A 15948-nucleotide genomic window follows, 5' to 3' on the forward strand; every position below is an offset into this window, starting at 1 on the left:
ATTTATTAACACTGTTTACAATACTAGGTTATACAGCATAGGAAATATGAAATTAACACAAAACCTGCAGCAAACGTGATGGAAAAATAGTATTTTGTTCCTGCTGCTGGCGAGCTCTTAGTTACGTAAAGGACTAAAACTTAAACAATCTAGATCTGCCACCCTCAAAACGCTGGTTGTAGCTGTTAGGGAGTCATTTGGTTGCCATTGTTCTGATTTCTCTCCATAATCCCCATTTCTGCCTCCCTAGATTTTCTTGGTAAAGACTGGTAATCCTGTGTAGCCAGTCTGAAGGTTTATCATTTGCAAGGTTCCCTGAGTGAGTAACCGCTCTCCTCAGGTGCTTGTGGATAGAGGGGAGCAGACCTCCTTCAGCTGTTGAGGCCACAGACTTTGTCCATTGTGTGCTCCCTGGGATGACACAGTAAATGAGAAAATATTTTACCTCTTGTTTGCTGGTTATATACCTTTCTCCATGGTCCCTTCCAAATTTACATATACTTTATGAAACCATTTCCAACTCATTTAAGAATCCCTTCCTAGTCTTGAAAGGAATTTCAGTTTGTTTGTAACAATTGTGCAGATAAGTCTTATGCTGTGATTGATAGGGTTTTTTAATTATTTTATTTTTCTTGTAGAAATTAGTGAAACCAATGAATCTCTTAAAACCAAAATGTCCGAACTTCGCCTCTACTGTGATCTCTTAATGCAGCAAGTTCATACAATACAAGAATTTGTTCACCATGATGAGAGTCGCTCATCTCCCAGCATTGAGGTATCAGATTTCTAAAATTATACTGGAGAACCTGATTATTTAAATCATGTTAAATTCTTGTTGTCACCTTATGCACCTTATCAGCAACTTAATGTTGGAAAATATTTACAATTTAATGTTGGAAAATATAAGATCAGTTTAATAGACGTTTAAAAATTGTCTATATTCAGATGCCCATACACTGGTTTCAGGAGTATGGTAATACAGTCCACATTAAAAGATATTATATAGATACAATGCACGATGACATCAGAGTGCATATTAACCAGCAGATATGTAGGTGAGTCATTCAGTTAAAAGACAGAAGCAAAGCTGGCTGGGTTGGTTGCACATGAATTCTCCTTGTCTAAGAACTCTACAATACACAATAATTGACACATCCTGTTTCTTTATGCTTTGCTTCCTATGTAAGTGATCTATACCATTGCTAGAACCTCCCTTACCTTTGCAAACTAGAATCCCAGGTCTTGAAAACTGCTGCAAACTGAATTTGGACATTCATAGGAAATGTTTGCTCTTCTAATCCTACTTCATGACCAAATTCAGCCCTGGAATAGGTGGGCCACTTCACTGATGAGTGTAGGATTGTGCCCACTTACAGCAGGGTTGAATTTGATGCAGAGACTCCTTTCACTAGGAAAGATAATAGATCTAATGGGTGGGCCCCACTCTAATTCACTTATTTCACTAAATAGAAAATAAACCGATGACTCCAGTAGAAGTGATGGCTGCTCAATCCTTCTAAAAGTTCTTTGTATTTAGGAAGCAGGAAAAACATTGCAGTGTTTTGCTGTATTGCCCCAACCTCCCAAAATAGTCTTCTGCTATCATATGTGTTTGTTCATTTTTCAATAAGGTTGATTCTAGCTACCATTAAAAAGTATAGTCACCAAACTTGTATTTTTTGAGAATTTTGGCCAGTTAACTGGGAAACCAGTTGATTCTAAAGTAACATTTTCGGTCTCTTTTTACATTGTTGCTGATGTTTGTGCTATCATTTGTTTTCAGAACATGAATGAAGCCTCCTCCTTGCTCAGTGCCACATGTAACACATTTATTACAACACTTGAAGAATGTGTGAAGATAGCTAATGCCAAGTTTAAGCCAGAGATGTTTCAACTGCCTCATCCTGATCCCTTAGTTTCTCCTGTGTCACCTTCACCTATTCAAATGGTCTGGATGTTTTATAAGAGTAACATTTTAAAGTGTTATGCTATTGATTGGGAGGATAGAAGAATATATGCTATATAGTCACGTGTAATCCTGACTCCACTGAAGTCAACAGTTTTAGCCTTAAATGTATAGCACTACTGACATGTTCCCTAGCCTGGTGGCTTGCCAGACTTCACATAAACTGTTCATCGTAGGAGTAATTCTCCCGTGGATGATGACAATGCTAATCGTACCCAAGTACTGGATTAACGCTCAGTACTTTGCAGCATTCATACGAAAATTGAATTATCCTGTTACCTATACTGCAAGGTTATTTTTTTAAAACATTAAATATTCATTGTTCTCTTTTAATACTGTAACCTGGCTGCTCATCGAAACAGAGAACTTCTTTGTGGCTTAACTCTCAGCAAGTGCCATTCAGATTCCCAGTGTTAATATGTCTCTTTTTAAACAATATCCTGGTTGATCAAATATGCTGTTAGCTGACAAGTTTGTTAAATAATGTGCAAGATTAAAATAGTTTATGGAATTCTTAATTTGTTTATTTATTTATTTATTTTCATGTTGAGGGGTTGGGATAAGTGAGGCTCTGTCAAATTTTATTTCATATATGTGGATTCTCAGATCTACTCTGTTCTAGGGTTTTTTTCCTCCCTGTCTTTCCCTTTCATTTATCTGTATCTGATGATCTCCTTCCTTTCCTCCCATCCACCCAAGTGACTCTTAATAATCAATAATTAATCAAATTATTCTCTTGGGCACATTTAGAGAGTTCTCATTGAAATCAGAGGGCTCCCTGTGTGCATACCAGATGGCAAAATTTAGCCCTTGGATTAATCCTTTTGTATAATGTAGACTTGAACCTGGCATTAGTTAAAAATGTTTTGAGGTTTCTGTGGATTCTACCAATGATCCAGTAGAAATTTGAGTAATTTTTGAGGCAAGAGAGAATGAGATGTATATATCCCAGGTAATATTTTTGGGTAGTAAACTAGTTCTCTTTTATTAGTGCTTTAAAAATTCCTGCATTACTAGCAATCTATCCTCTTTCAAATAGCTAAATAAGATTCCTTAATTGCGGTTGATTTTTGTTTTAAATAATAATTTAAAAAAATCACCTTCTCCCTCTGAGAAGTATAAATAGAGTATATGGCTGTGTATAAGCATTTTATAAGTCATGATAAAGAGTTTAAAACTTGTTTCTTTCATTTTCTAGATGAAACGCTCCATTAGCCATCCTGGTACATACAGTTCAGGGAGGTAAGAATAAAAATTGCTGTTAAGTAGGCTAATTGACTTTCTGAAAGCACCTCATTGGACCAATCCAGCAAGCCCCCCAGTAGGGAAATATCAGCTGAAGTCACTATGCAGAGGATTTGCAGGGTTGGCAAATAGATTGTTACTTTCTAAATTTTAAACCAATATCAATAGTTTTGCAAATCCAAAATTAAGACACAAATGTTGCAACTTACATACAAGTCAAAAATATACTAGTAAAGTTTGTTTCCATTTTTATTCTGAGTAATATTCCAAATTTGATATATTTTTAGTTTAGTTTTAAAAAGAAATATAAAAATATTATCAAGGAGAGACTTCAACATTGGCAAAATAAATAAGTAAATCCAACTGTTGTTTGTTATAATCATTATAATAGAAATTCGTACATAATCTTTCTATGGTTTTTGGTAGAATTGTATAATTTAAAATGACCATTTATCAGAGAGAATTGCTATTATAACTTATCCAAGTTGTTTAATCAAATCTTATGGCAAATAATGGAAGTATTATCTAAGGCCTTCATACTGCAAATGCTTGTGTGTGAGTACCTTTATGCAAATAAGTAGTTTCAGTGGGACAACTGTACTTGCATAAAGTCACTCATACACAGGGCCGGCTCTAGACACCAGCCTAGTAAGCATGTGCCTGGGGCGGCAAACGGGAAAGGGCAGCTTCCCGGGCGGTTTGAGGGGCGGCACTGCAGCGGCTTTTGGCGGCACGCCGGCGGCAGCTCCTCCAGCAATTCCCGCGGCGGCGGCATGAAGGTGGCAGCTTTTTTTTTCCTTCGCCTCTTGGGGCGGCGAAAAAGATAGAGCCGGCCCTGCTTATACACATTAGAGTTTGCAGGATCGGGGCCTGAAACACTAAAATTTTTGATGATTTATTCTTGCACAATTTGAATTTTTCTTTTTTCAAGAATTATATTCTGATCACATTTTTCAGATTTCAAAATCTGTACAGGCTAACCGTGTTCTGTTCACATGGAGTTCCTTTCAGCTTACTCCTCAGTATTGCTCTTTACTATCTTTAAGATAGATCTAATCAGAGCACTATAAATACCAAAAGATATATCTTAAATTAAAAGCTAATAGACTGGCTAGATGTTTATTATAAGTTTGTAAAACTAATAAATCCTATTTAATTTGCAGTAGTAACGCCACAAAAGAACCAATTTCTTCACTCCACCGGTTATCCCAACGACGCAGAAGAACATACTCCGATACAGAATCCTATAATGATATTCCTCTTGAAGATACAGAGAGTAAGTTGGAAGAGAGAGAGTTTTACTGTGTGTACTTCTGTTTAATTTGTTACCGTACTTAGCACAATTGTTGTACTGCTAACACCAATGCAAGGAGAATACCTAAAATTACAATCTTTGTATGTAATCAGAGCCATTGCATTAAACAATAAAGTTGCTTGTAGGATTCCTATGTAATGAATTAAAAGTGCTGATGTATTCACTATGGGACTGACTTTGCCACCCTTTACTCACCTCGACTGGTATCTCAGATCTTGTGTAGACCCACTGAAATCCGTGGTACTATTTGTAAAGTAAGGTACTACCCAAGGTGAGTAAATCTGGCAGAACTGTGCTCTACATAAGGATTACATGAACAACAAACATTTGAACTACACATTTTCATATATAAACTAACATTTTGGAAACCTATGCAGAATGTTGATCAGTTCTTTCCAGTCTAACCATTATAGTGAGTCAGATTCTTGTTTCAGTTACACCAGGGCAGTCCCATCGAGTGGAGCTAATTTCCACTGAGTGGAGTTACACTGGTAGAACTGAGAGGAGAATGTGACAACCCAGTGTATTAGTAAAGAACAGTTTATACCAGTGCCTACCCACCCCATACACAGAGCAACACTCCTCTGAAACAACTCAGCATGGTCAATAAATCAAAACAACAATCTAGGACTATTATACTCTGTGTCAATGATCCCATGATAACTAGATCCCGTTGCGTAAATATGCTGAGGTAAGGTCTCTTTATGGTATTCCCATGAAACTCCCAATTGTTTTTACCCCATTCTCTCTTTATCAGGAAGGCTGTGGTCTGCTTTCTTCTTGATTAACTGTGGTTTGTCACTTTCAAGAGGGACCCAGTTTGGAGCCAGCCTCTCCTCTCTTGGAGGGCAACTTCGCCCTTGTGCAGAAGGTCAACACAAGGCCTATGCACTGCTCAAGTCCCACTTAAGCCCTAATTGGTGCTTACGCCTTGTGTGTCCTTTTGAACAAAGGTGAATTCCACCCTGTGTGACCATGGTCTGGTTCCTCTTCCCATGGATGATCCAGTCTGTCTTCTCTCGTGACAGCTGTGGTCAGATCAAGTCATGTTATTTTGTGTAATCCCAGTCTGTTCTTGTTCCTTGTAGAACTGCTCCAATTTCTAGCTTTTTCACTAATGTAGTTTTTGTCTTTTGCCATGTTAGACAGAAGAGTCCCTTTTCTGTCTTCCACTTTAAGGGCTCCATCTTCCTAGAGTTGATTCAGTTCCTTTCTTTCCCAAGTAGGTGGCATTGAAAATAACAAAAATTCAGTAGGGGATTCTGTATCCCTTCCATTTTATTAATGAAAAAGTGTTTACACACTTTCAAGAGCGGTTCTTGTTTGAAAAATGACTGGAAAAGGGCATTGTGGAGTTCCATCTTTATTCTGGCTCACTGATTCTGTATCAGACTTGCACAGTTTCAAAGATAAAATGTACTTTCTTACTGCCAACTACTGGGTAAGATTTAAGCTACCAAGAAGGATGAGGCTGGGGAAGACCAAGCAAAGAGTGCTCCTGACTTTCTTTCCAAGCAGTGCATCTATATATAGAAATAAAAAGACCTGTTAGCAACCCACTTTTCTGTGATAGACCACCTCTGACACCTCTCCAGGTGCTAGATAAATGCCAAAGTGGAACAGATGTTTCATTTGAATGGAGAACTTACCAGAGGCTCCATGAGGTCTTCCAGTAACCTTAAAATGCATTAGTCACCTGGCATAATCTTGTTAAGTAGAGTGACATTTGAATAGTGTACCATTATTCCCCTGTATTCTGACTGACATGGAGAACAGCACTCTTTGTGCTCATCAGCTGCTTAAATATCTGATGAAAAAGTGTCATTTTTCAAATGCAGAAACTAGTCTCTGACTGATTTACCATGTGTTTAAATCTATTATGAATGAGCCATCTACTGATCAGGTAGACAAACATCCTTTGTGGTATAATGTGCGGTAGACTGGGTTCCTTTAACAAAGCAAACACCTTTATTAATGGCTGAAGTGTCCCAATGGAGTTTTTCAGTGAAAGGATTATTGCTGCACTAATTCTTAACACACACTCTTTGTTGTGCTCCGTTGATTGAATTTTCCCGTGCACCCCAGAGATTCTTCTTTTACAGTATTTGTGTATTGCATAGTATGATTATCTGTAGTTCTCAGTAGCTTTTAACATTACTCATCCATTACTCCAGGCATTGACATAGACTAGAATCATTCAATGCAGACCATAGAGAGCATGTAAATATTGCGTCCAATAGTTTAAAAAAATGTTGTCTATGTGAAATATTTGCAAGCAGAATGGTTAACAGATTGAATTGGGGCACAGTTTAAATACTAATCAATATCTTACCAGGACCTGCTCACTGTTCCAGAAGTGCTCTCAATGGACACTTGGCACCATCAACCATTCCTGAAGAAAACAGATCAGTTTCAAAGAAAAGACCTGAATTGGAAGAGACTCTTCCATCCTCTTCTTCCTGAAGAAACTGCAGTATTCAACTTTCTATAAGTAATGCTATGCAAAAGCTGCTGTAATTATATTATTGTTATAGGGAGTAGTTATTTCCCTTTTAGAAGGATTTTTCTGCACTTTATAGAATAATGTAAAAACTAACTTTGAAGTGTATTTTATCTTTATATAGTTTATTTGCAAGAGTATTTTCCTAATGACTTCACAGTTTGAATGTGCATTTTTTTGGAACAAATGATGGCTTAACAGATAGGCATCTGCATTTGTAAGTGTAGCTCTTTTCTAAAAAGTGTGATGGTCTGATAGTTTAATAAACCTGCAGATTTTAAATCTTGAAGAAGGTTTCAGATGGGGTGGGGGGGGGAAGAGGGGGTATGTTGTCACTTGTGCCATGGACCAACTGGTCATTTGTACAAAGTTAGGACCCGGTCTTGCAGTCCTTGTGCTCTCACTGTTCTCCTTGAATGGGAATTTTGCTTGTGTAAGAAGTAAGGGATTGAGTCCCTAATGGATTACTATAGCAGCTTGATGGTAATTTTAAAAACCTTCCTTTAAAAACACAAGGATATACATAATCTGATCCTTATTTTTAGCCAGTTGAAAGTAGAAATATCTCATGTATTTTTCTAAACAAATGTATAAAAAGTAACTTATCTGCATATGAAGCATTTGTACCAAACATTGGGTATTTAACAATTTTTATTTATTTATTTTTTTGCATAAAAAATTTCTACTTACTTTCATTACTAAAGGTCTACAGGCTTCAAGATGTACACAAATTGTTGCTGAGGTGTGTAGCATCACTGAATAGCTAATGCAACACTGTTTAAATTTACTCTGCTCATTTCAACTAAGGCATATTTTTAACGAAGTATTATTTTAGTGTTTGCTTCTAAAATAGACTGTTAAGCTACTGTTGTAAGTATGAATATTTGTATCTCTACATACTTTATTTATGAAGTATTTATACAAAAGGGGACTTCTGTTTATTATGACGCCTATATATCATTTCACTATGGCATAAATGTAGAGCTAGAATCTGATCTCAATTACACTTGTGTAAACGTGCATTAGCTGTAAATTAGATCAGAATCTGGCCCTCTAATTACTGAATTAATTATATAGTATAGCAGTGCCTGCTATTACCTCTCTCTCTCATATAAGGTTGTTAGTGTTTGCATTGTAAACTCTTGTTTTTTATGTTCACTTTCAGACAATCTTGGTCTGTAAGTCTTAGCCATAGAGTACTTTAAAAAAACAGTTGCTGTCTTTAATTTACATAATTGGTTAATAAATGTACAGTTTTTTGCATTTACTCATGCATCAAATTTTGTCTTACAATTGAACCGCCTTTTAATTTGACATATATTGTCTAACTAATCTGGTACATGTTAATAACATCTTGAACTTGTGAAGGCACAAGAAGGTGAATTAACAATCAAATGGAAGCTCTCCTTTTAAATTTCCTTGATTTTTGTTTGTTTAAATTTTCACAAATATGATGAGTAATTACATACTTAGCTCCTCAATCTTGCAAATGCTTAGGCACAACCCATTGAATTAAACTACCCACATGTGTAAAGTTATGTGTGGGTATAAGGGTTTGCAGGATCAGAGCCTTATTTTGTGCTCAAATTAGCAACTGAACGTAACTAGTCATTTGCACACACAAATTAGGTACATAAATTTGGGCTTTAATGGATGCTGTTACACCTCCACACTCTTGTAAATTGTAAAAATAAGTATTAAAAATATGAATGAATTTACTCAGTAATCCGTGTATTATTGCCACAGTCTATCATGTTGACGAGAGCTAGTATATTTAACCTCAAATGCAGAGGTTTTTTTTTAAACATTCATGCAAATCCACTGTTTTCTTAATATTTGAGAATTTTTCTTCTATTTCGCTGGGTTTTTTTTAATTGTACCCAAAATTGTCCACATTATAGGTCTAAAAGTGAAATCTTAAATCCAAATTGTCTTTGAGTTAAGATTGCAGTAGAGAAAAAACTTCTACTACTACACTACTTCTATAGCTCTGTCATTTCTTTAACTTTTAAATCATATCAGGGTTGGAAGGGACCTCAGGAGGTCATCTAGTCCAACCTCCTGCTCAAAGCAGGACCAATCCCCAGACAGATTTTTACCCCAGTTCCCTAAATGGCCCCCTCAAGGATTGAACTCACAACTCTGGGTTTAGCAGGCCAATGCTCAATGAATGCCAACAATTAAAGTAGAGTTTGTTGTAATTTATGTTGCTCTGAATCTGAGACCATGCACTTTTGAATGAAGTTTGTGGCAGTTCTATGAGCTCCTTATTTAAGAAAATATCCATAGGTGTTTCAGTATTTTGGTTATCTTCTCCCATTAATACTTTGGTGTTGGTTTAGTATGTTTTGTTTCCAGGAGTGGATGTCAAATAAGGGTAATCATGTTTCTTGGATTATATTTTTTTTAAATGCCTATTCTCAAACCTCATTGAATTATTATCCTAGTTTTCATTTTACCAGTACACATGCACACATTAAGCACAGTTTCTGACCATCACGTAGTGCATAAAAACAATTATTTGGATTCCATCATTGTACAAGCAGTGCAGCAAACATAGGCTGACCTACAAGACCTATAACGTTAATTGACTCCACTGGGACTTCTGCCACAGATGAGCGGGCACTTTAATTGTAGAACTCCATAGCTCCTAAATGACTGGACATGTACCTAAATTTAATCACACTGGTACTGACCATCCCATGGGACTTCTCATGTCATTAAAGCTGGAGGGACAGTTCAGTATAGACCCAATCCAACTCCCATTAAAATTGAGAGTCTTTTATCATTAAGCATGTGAATAGTTCTGTTGACATTACTGAAAGCACCCATGTACTTAAACTTGTACTTAAGTTTAAGTGCTTTGCTGGATTGGGTTTAACATGCATTAGGTGGCATAATGTTTTGGAGTATGTCATGTGGATGTCTCAGAATTGCATTAAAAACCCTGCTGTAGGCCTCCATAACTGCCAAACCTGAGGTACTTGAGCCCAGATTGTTAAAGGTTTTTAGACATTGCTCCACTCAGCCCTAAACCGTGCAAAGGTTTTCGGAAGCACCAACCAGTGTATAATCACAGAAAGTGCTTTTTTGATGGAAAAAATGGTGTCCTCCACCACTGTGACATGTGAAAGTAACATTTCTAATTTTGGGCTTTCTGAGTGCGGAGGGAATTGGTCTCCAAAACTAAACTGCATTGTTGTGGTAGTATCCACCCTTAAAACATTTTGTGAGTAAGGCTCCAATTATGTCACAGAATCCGTGACGTCCAGAGACCTCAGTGACATTGAGGCAGCGTAGCAGCCCAGCTGGTGGCAGCAGCGGAGAACTCTCCTACAGCAGCCCAGCCTCTGCAGGTGGTGGTGGGGAAGGTCTCCAGCCACCATGGGCAGAAGGCCCTCCCCTCCCCCTCCCCCCGGCAGCTCCCAGCAAGCATCAGATAGAGCTGTAGGACGGAGTGTGTAGTCCACCTGCCCTCCCCCAGACAAAGGTAGCCAAGCCGCTCTCCCTTCCCTCGCACCCCATTTGTGGGCAGCTGGTTTTCTGTGCCTGCCCCTCCACACACATCTCTCGCCCCCCCCCCCCCCCTCCAGCCCTGCACACAGAGCTGTCCCAAATCTCACAAATCCCCTCCAACTGCACTGAGGTGGCCCAAGCTGCCTCCCCGCCCCCCAATGCAGAGCTGGCCTGAGCACCGGCCGTCATCCCCAGCCCCTATTTGGCAAAACTGAGCATATGTCCTATTTGCTCTTGCTACCTGGAGATCCGTTGACAAGAACAAATGCCCAGGATGTCTGGGGCCAAAACGAGATGAATGGTCAGCCTAGGCAAGGGGTCCCAAGTCATTGCCCTCCCCCCCGCCCAGTCTGTGCCCCCCTGGGGCTGAGGCCAGGAGGGGGGGCCAGAGAAGGGAGCAAGAGTCAGGGGCAAAAGTCAGTGCGAGCGATGCAGCTGGAGTTGTGGCCAGGAGTGGAGCTGCGGCCCGGTGCAGAGCCAGGGCTGTGGTGGGGCCAGAGCGGAGCTGGGGGCATACCAGAGCTGGGTGGCGCTTCTGGCCCAACCCTGGCTCCACTGCATTCTCCCATGCCGCCCCTAGGATGGTATGCGCTACAGTTTGGGGACCACTGTCCTCGCCCGTGGTTGGTAAGAGCTGCTCAGGGCCCTCCAGCTGCTCTGGGTGCCCAAGCGCAGCCCCCTCCCCCCCTCCCCCCCCAGGGTGCACTACCCGGGGCAGGGCTCCCCACAGCAGCCCCAGCTCCCTGGGCAGCTCTTACCAATGCCTGGCTTCTGGCCAGGGCAGGGGCCTTGGGGGTGGGGCATTGTGTGTGTGTGGGGAGGAATGTTCTTTGTGCCCAGGGCCCCAATAACTCTTAAGGCACTTCTGCTTGCCCCTTCCCCAAATGTAGACATCAAACTACTGCTTCTCCTGAGTCTTCTGCTGCTCTAGGCCTAAAGGGTGAGTGCTAGGCCTGCTGACAGTGAGTAGCAAATACATGGGACAAATTTGGAACCTAGGGCTAGGTTTTCTGAGTTAGAGGAACCAGCCCTGCAGAGGGTGGGCCTGAGCTGTGGAGTGGTTAGGGAGACAGAATAATCGGCTTTAGATGGAGGACACTGAGGTGGTGGGGGAAGCTATGACCTGCGAGGTGGCAGCGTTGAGTGCAAGGACTGCGATTGGCTGAGTGAAACCAGTAGAGCAAAACAAGACTTTAATGATGGAACGAGGAGCATTACAGAAGGATTTTTTTAAAAGTTTCTCTCCACTCTTCTGTTTACTGTATTGTTTTTCAGTTTGAAAGTGTCTTACCTCACCCAGCAAAAGACTTCCTTGTGACCTCTCTCTCCCCCCCTAGTCCTTCCCAGTTTAATTACTGAAAATATGGCCCCCCTGCAAAATAGACTGGGAGGTGGGCCTAGTATGTCAGCCCCACCCCCCTGGTGATGGACAGCTCTCTAAGAGGCCTCATTTTCAATTGATGCCAGATCTTTAGCCTAGCCCACTGCTTGTTAAACTAGTGGCCCCAGAGCCAGCTAGCACAGCTCACAGTGCACCTCCTGGAAAGCGAGGGGGTGGCCTAGCTGTAACATGGGTTGCTCTCCACGGGGGGTGGGGCGTGTGAGTACTTATTCCAGCGTGGTAGCAATCTGTCTGGTAGCGCCCATGAAGCGCTTTAAATATCAAGACAGAGATCTGGCAACCTAGCACTGTGGGCAGTTAGGGTGGCCTTAACTGTGTCAACCAGCGGTGTGGATTTTTCACACCCTGCGTGACCTATCTGGGTTGCCTTAGTATGGACCTTTTGATAATTAGTTGCTGTAAGGATTACAGTTTAAATGAACATGCTAGATTATGCTGCGCCCCACCAGGTGGCACTGTTGCCCAGTTTTTACTTAGTTTGTGAGCAATGTACAGTCTTTGACAACATGTGGCATTGTGACACACTTTGGAAGGGTATTGCAAACAGAAGGATCATTTGCTCTTATGTAGCTAACTAGAGTCAATTCTTGAGGCTCAGGTGTTTCCTGGGAACCAGGCATTGGTGTAGCTAAGAGTCTTGAAAGACGGGAATGCCTGTGTACTACTTGTGAATACCACTGTTCAAGACTATTGTAAATGAACCAAGGTACATTAAGGAACCCCTCTGCCCCCGTACCTGCATCCGTAGTCTTTTTCCTCCCCAAAATAAGGCAGCTGCAAGACCCTGAAATCTGCTACTGTTCAGCAAAAGGGTGATAGTATAAAATGATAAGATGCGGCTTCTCCCAGTCTCAGCAATAATGTAATAATCATTAATTGGCTAAATAAATTTGGAGACCAAACGCACTGAAGAAAGCCTCTGCCAGCTCCCGCCTGTGGCGGTTTTATCTCCTCTTACCTTAGCAAATATATTGACCAAACAATATTTTAATACAGCTAACTGTAAAGGTATATAGGGTGGAACAAAGCAGGCTGGCCACACTTACAGCATGAGGGACTCTATCCCGGGAAGCAATGACTGAAAAAGATTTGGGGGCGCATTTTGGATAATCAGCTGAACATGAGCGCCCACTGCAGCCAAAAGCACTAATGCGATCTTGGAGATGCATAAACATGGGAATCTGGACTAAAAGCAGAGTGGTTATTTTACCTCTGAGTGCCTATAAGGCATGTTTTCTAATCCTGTAATTATTCCCTAGTTCTTCTCTGAACCTTCTTTATCAACATCCCTCTTGAATTGTGGACACCAGAACAGGACACATTAGTCCAGCAGCAAATATCTATTTATATTAATAAAGAGAAGGATGACTTGAGCACCTGCAGGAGGAAAAAAATATTTAATAAGGGGCTCTTCAATTTAGCAGAGAAAGATATAACATGATCCAGTAGCTGGAAGCTGAAGCTAGACAAATTCAGTCTGGAAATAAGGTGTAAATTTCTAGCAGTGAGAGTAATTATACCAAAGGTCATGGTGGATTTTGTTTTATGAAGATACACTCTAGGAATTATTTTGGGGAAGTTCTAAGGCCTCTGTAATACAGGAGGTCAGACTAGGTGGTCACAATAGATTCCAAGGCTAGAAGGGACCATTATCTTGCAGCCTTGATCCAACCAATCTTCGCTACTCCATTTCTGTTAAAAGCTGTGTATGTGTTGGGAGGGAATGGGTATGACTAATGAAGGAAAGGTGGGCTATTGATCCGAAAGAGAGAAGAATCTGAATTATTTGTTTCCTCGCCTTTAAATCTATTTCTGGGGTTTAAATGGAAGTGTCAGAAAAATATAATGTAAAGGCCAAATTACAAGAAATCACACATTGTAAAGTGCAGGTAGCATGCTTTATTTCAAATGAACAATACTATCTCAAGGAGGTTCAACAAATACAGCTAACAATAAAATTGACTACTATGTTAAGAGAACTAAATCAAATTGAAGGTGAGGGCACTATTGTGGTCTTAGCAACAGTTTTTTGGATTTTTTTTAAAACTGTGGTTCATTGCTTAGTTGCTTGGAAATTACAATACGTAATAGATTTCTAATACTACCACACAAACTCACAATCACTGCACCCCGGGAACCTCCGAGAGTCAGTACTGCTGCTGCACTTGAGTACCTAAACAACTTTGTTGAATGAGGGAATGGCCAGGTGATGTTACTTCTTAAAAGCTATTCAGGTAGTCAATATGCCAGAAACAGTACTCAAACAGTGAGTGAACAAAGTGCTGGCCGCTTGCACTTTGCTCAAAATATTGTAAGTCAGTCCGGAAATAAAAATTAGTGTGACAATCAGAGTCAATGTAAAACATTAAAGTGCTGATTACAGGAGGGTAGATGCAAACATCACCAATGCCTTACACTTCTGATTCAACAGATATATTCGTGCACGTATAAGTACAATGCACAGTATCATTTCTTAGGTGTATGCAGTCTTCAACAGGGAGCCTCTCTACCTGTTGAGGCATTCTTAGACATCAACACTGTGTTGAGGCACAACAATTAGTTAAATGTTGAGTAGGGTATTCGTTTCCTTAGAAACTTTCTCCTACCAACCGTTAGTTCCAAAAATTACATTTTATAAGTCATAAAATAAATGGTACAAAACTTCATAACCGTTAACTTCGGCTATATACAGTATGTACATGTCATTGAAAAATGTTTAAAATTCATAGGTCAAATAATAACTATAAGTCATAATGTATATCTTTGAACTTTGTCTCATTCAGGTAGGTACAAAAATATTTTTTTTCCTATTTACAGATTTGATATTTCAGTCTATATGACACTTGTAAAAAGTCAAGTGTATATAAAACAGATCAAGCCCTCTAAATTGATCGAATATTAATATTCACAGTGGCAGAGTCAGAACCGAATTCATTTTCTAAATTCAGTGTATAAAGTCCGCCATCATTCTTCTGGACATCCATGATGATAAGAGTGGTTAGATCTTCACTAGTTTCAATATGGAATCTGCCTTGCTGTTCCTGACTAGTAATTTTTTCCCCTTTGCAGTACCATGTTACTTCAGGAGCAGGTTCACCCGAAAAGGCACAGGATACTGTGAGAACCTTTCCTTCATCAATGCTGATATCAGATGGAAGAGCTTCAATTTTGGGTGGTACTCCTTTGCAAAATGTGAAAGTAAGTTTCAAGTTAGTTATTTTCATTAAGAACTATCTCCCTGCATCAGAGATATTCTAAGTCGGGGTTGGCAACCTACGGCACGCATGCCAAACATGGCACGCAAGCCGATTTGGAGTGGCACACTGCTGCCTGCCGCAGTCCCAGCCCCACTCAGCCCCCCTGCCCACCGCTCTCTCCTGCGGCAGCCAAGCTTCCCCCCACCTCCGCTTCTTCCCCCAGCGTGGTGCTTTCCTGTTCCTCCTCCTCTCCTTCCCTGCGCTGATCAGCTGATGGCCCTAGCGAGGGGCGGGGGGAAGAGCGGCAGCGTCCTCGCTGTTCCGTAGAGAAAGCAGAGAAGAAGTAGGGTTGGGGCCTTGGGGAAGTAGGTGGAACAGGGCATATCCCTTCCAGCCCCCTGCCATGAGCCGCTCAGGGCAGGGGGCTGGGAGCACCCCCACGAGCCGAGCACCCCAGCCCTCTTCCCTGACCCCTGAACCCCCCCCCCCACACCCAGCCTTCTTCCCTGCATCTCCACCCCCCCAACCCTCTGCCCTGACCCCTGAACTCCCCCCCACACCCACCCTTCTGCCCTGCACCCTCCCACACACCCAGCCCTCTGCCCTGACCCCTGAACCCCCCCACAGCCTTCTGCCCTGCACCCTCCCACACACCCAGCCCTCTGCCCTGACCCCTGAACCCCCCCACAGCCTTCTGCCCTGCACCCCCCACCCCAACCAACCCTCTGCCCTGAACCCTGAACCCCCCCCTACATCCAGCCTTCTGCCCTGCACCCCCCACACCTCCCAGCCCTCTGCCCTGATCCC

General features: G+C 41.2%; 2 protein-coding genes across 5 annotated transcripts in view; one reads left to right on the forward strand and one right to left on the reverse strand.

The window, feature by feature from the left end:
• Positions 1–8744, forward strand: part of PLEKHA3 (pleckstrin homology domain containing A3) — a 27926-nt gene extending 19182 nt beyond the window's left edge. For all 3 annotated transcript variants that reach the window (XM_005300471.5, XM_065560819.1, XM_065560820.1), the window contains exons 4-8: positions 639–775; positions 1784–1948; positions 3165–3208; positions 4375–4487; positions 6862–8744. In XM_005300471.5, the coding sequence (XP_005300528.1) occupies positions 639–775; positions 1784–1948; positions 3165–3208; positions 4375–4487; positions 6862–6989 (587 nt within the window). In that variant the 3' untranslated portion in view covers positions 6990–8744. The remainder of the gene's footprint in view (positions 1–638; positions 776–1783; positions 1949–3164; positions 3209–4374; positions 4488–6861) is intronic.
• A 5076-nt stretch (positions 8745–13820) lies between these two features.
• TTN (titin) overlaps positions 13821–15948 on the reverse strand; it is a 307719-nt gene continuing 305591 nt past the window's right edge. For both annotated transcript variants that reach the window (XM_065560805.1, XM_065560804.1), the window contains one exon: positions 13821–15125. In XM_065560805.1, the coding sequence (XP_065416877.1) occupies positions 14827–15125 (299 nt within the window). In that variant the 3' untranslated portion in view covers positions 13821–14826. The remainder of the gene's footprint in view (positions 15126–15948) is intronic.

The sequence above is a fragment of the Chrysemys picta genome, chromosome 11, assembly GCF_011386835.1.
Source record: "Chrysemys picta bellii isolate R12L10 chromosome 11, ASM1138683v2, whole genome shotgun sequence".
NCBI classification, from domain to species: Eukaryota; Metazoa; Chordata; order Testudines; family Emydidae; genus Chrysemys; species Chrysemys picta.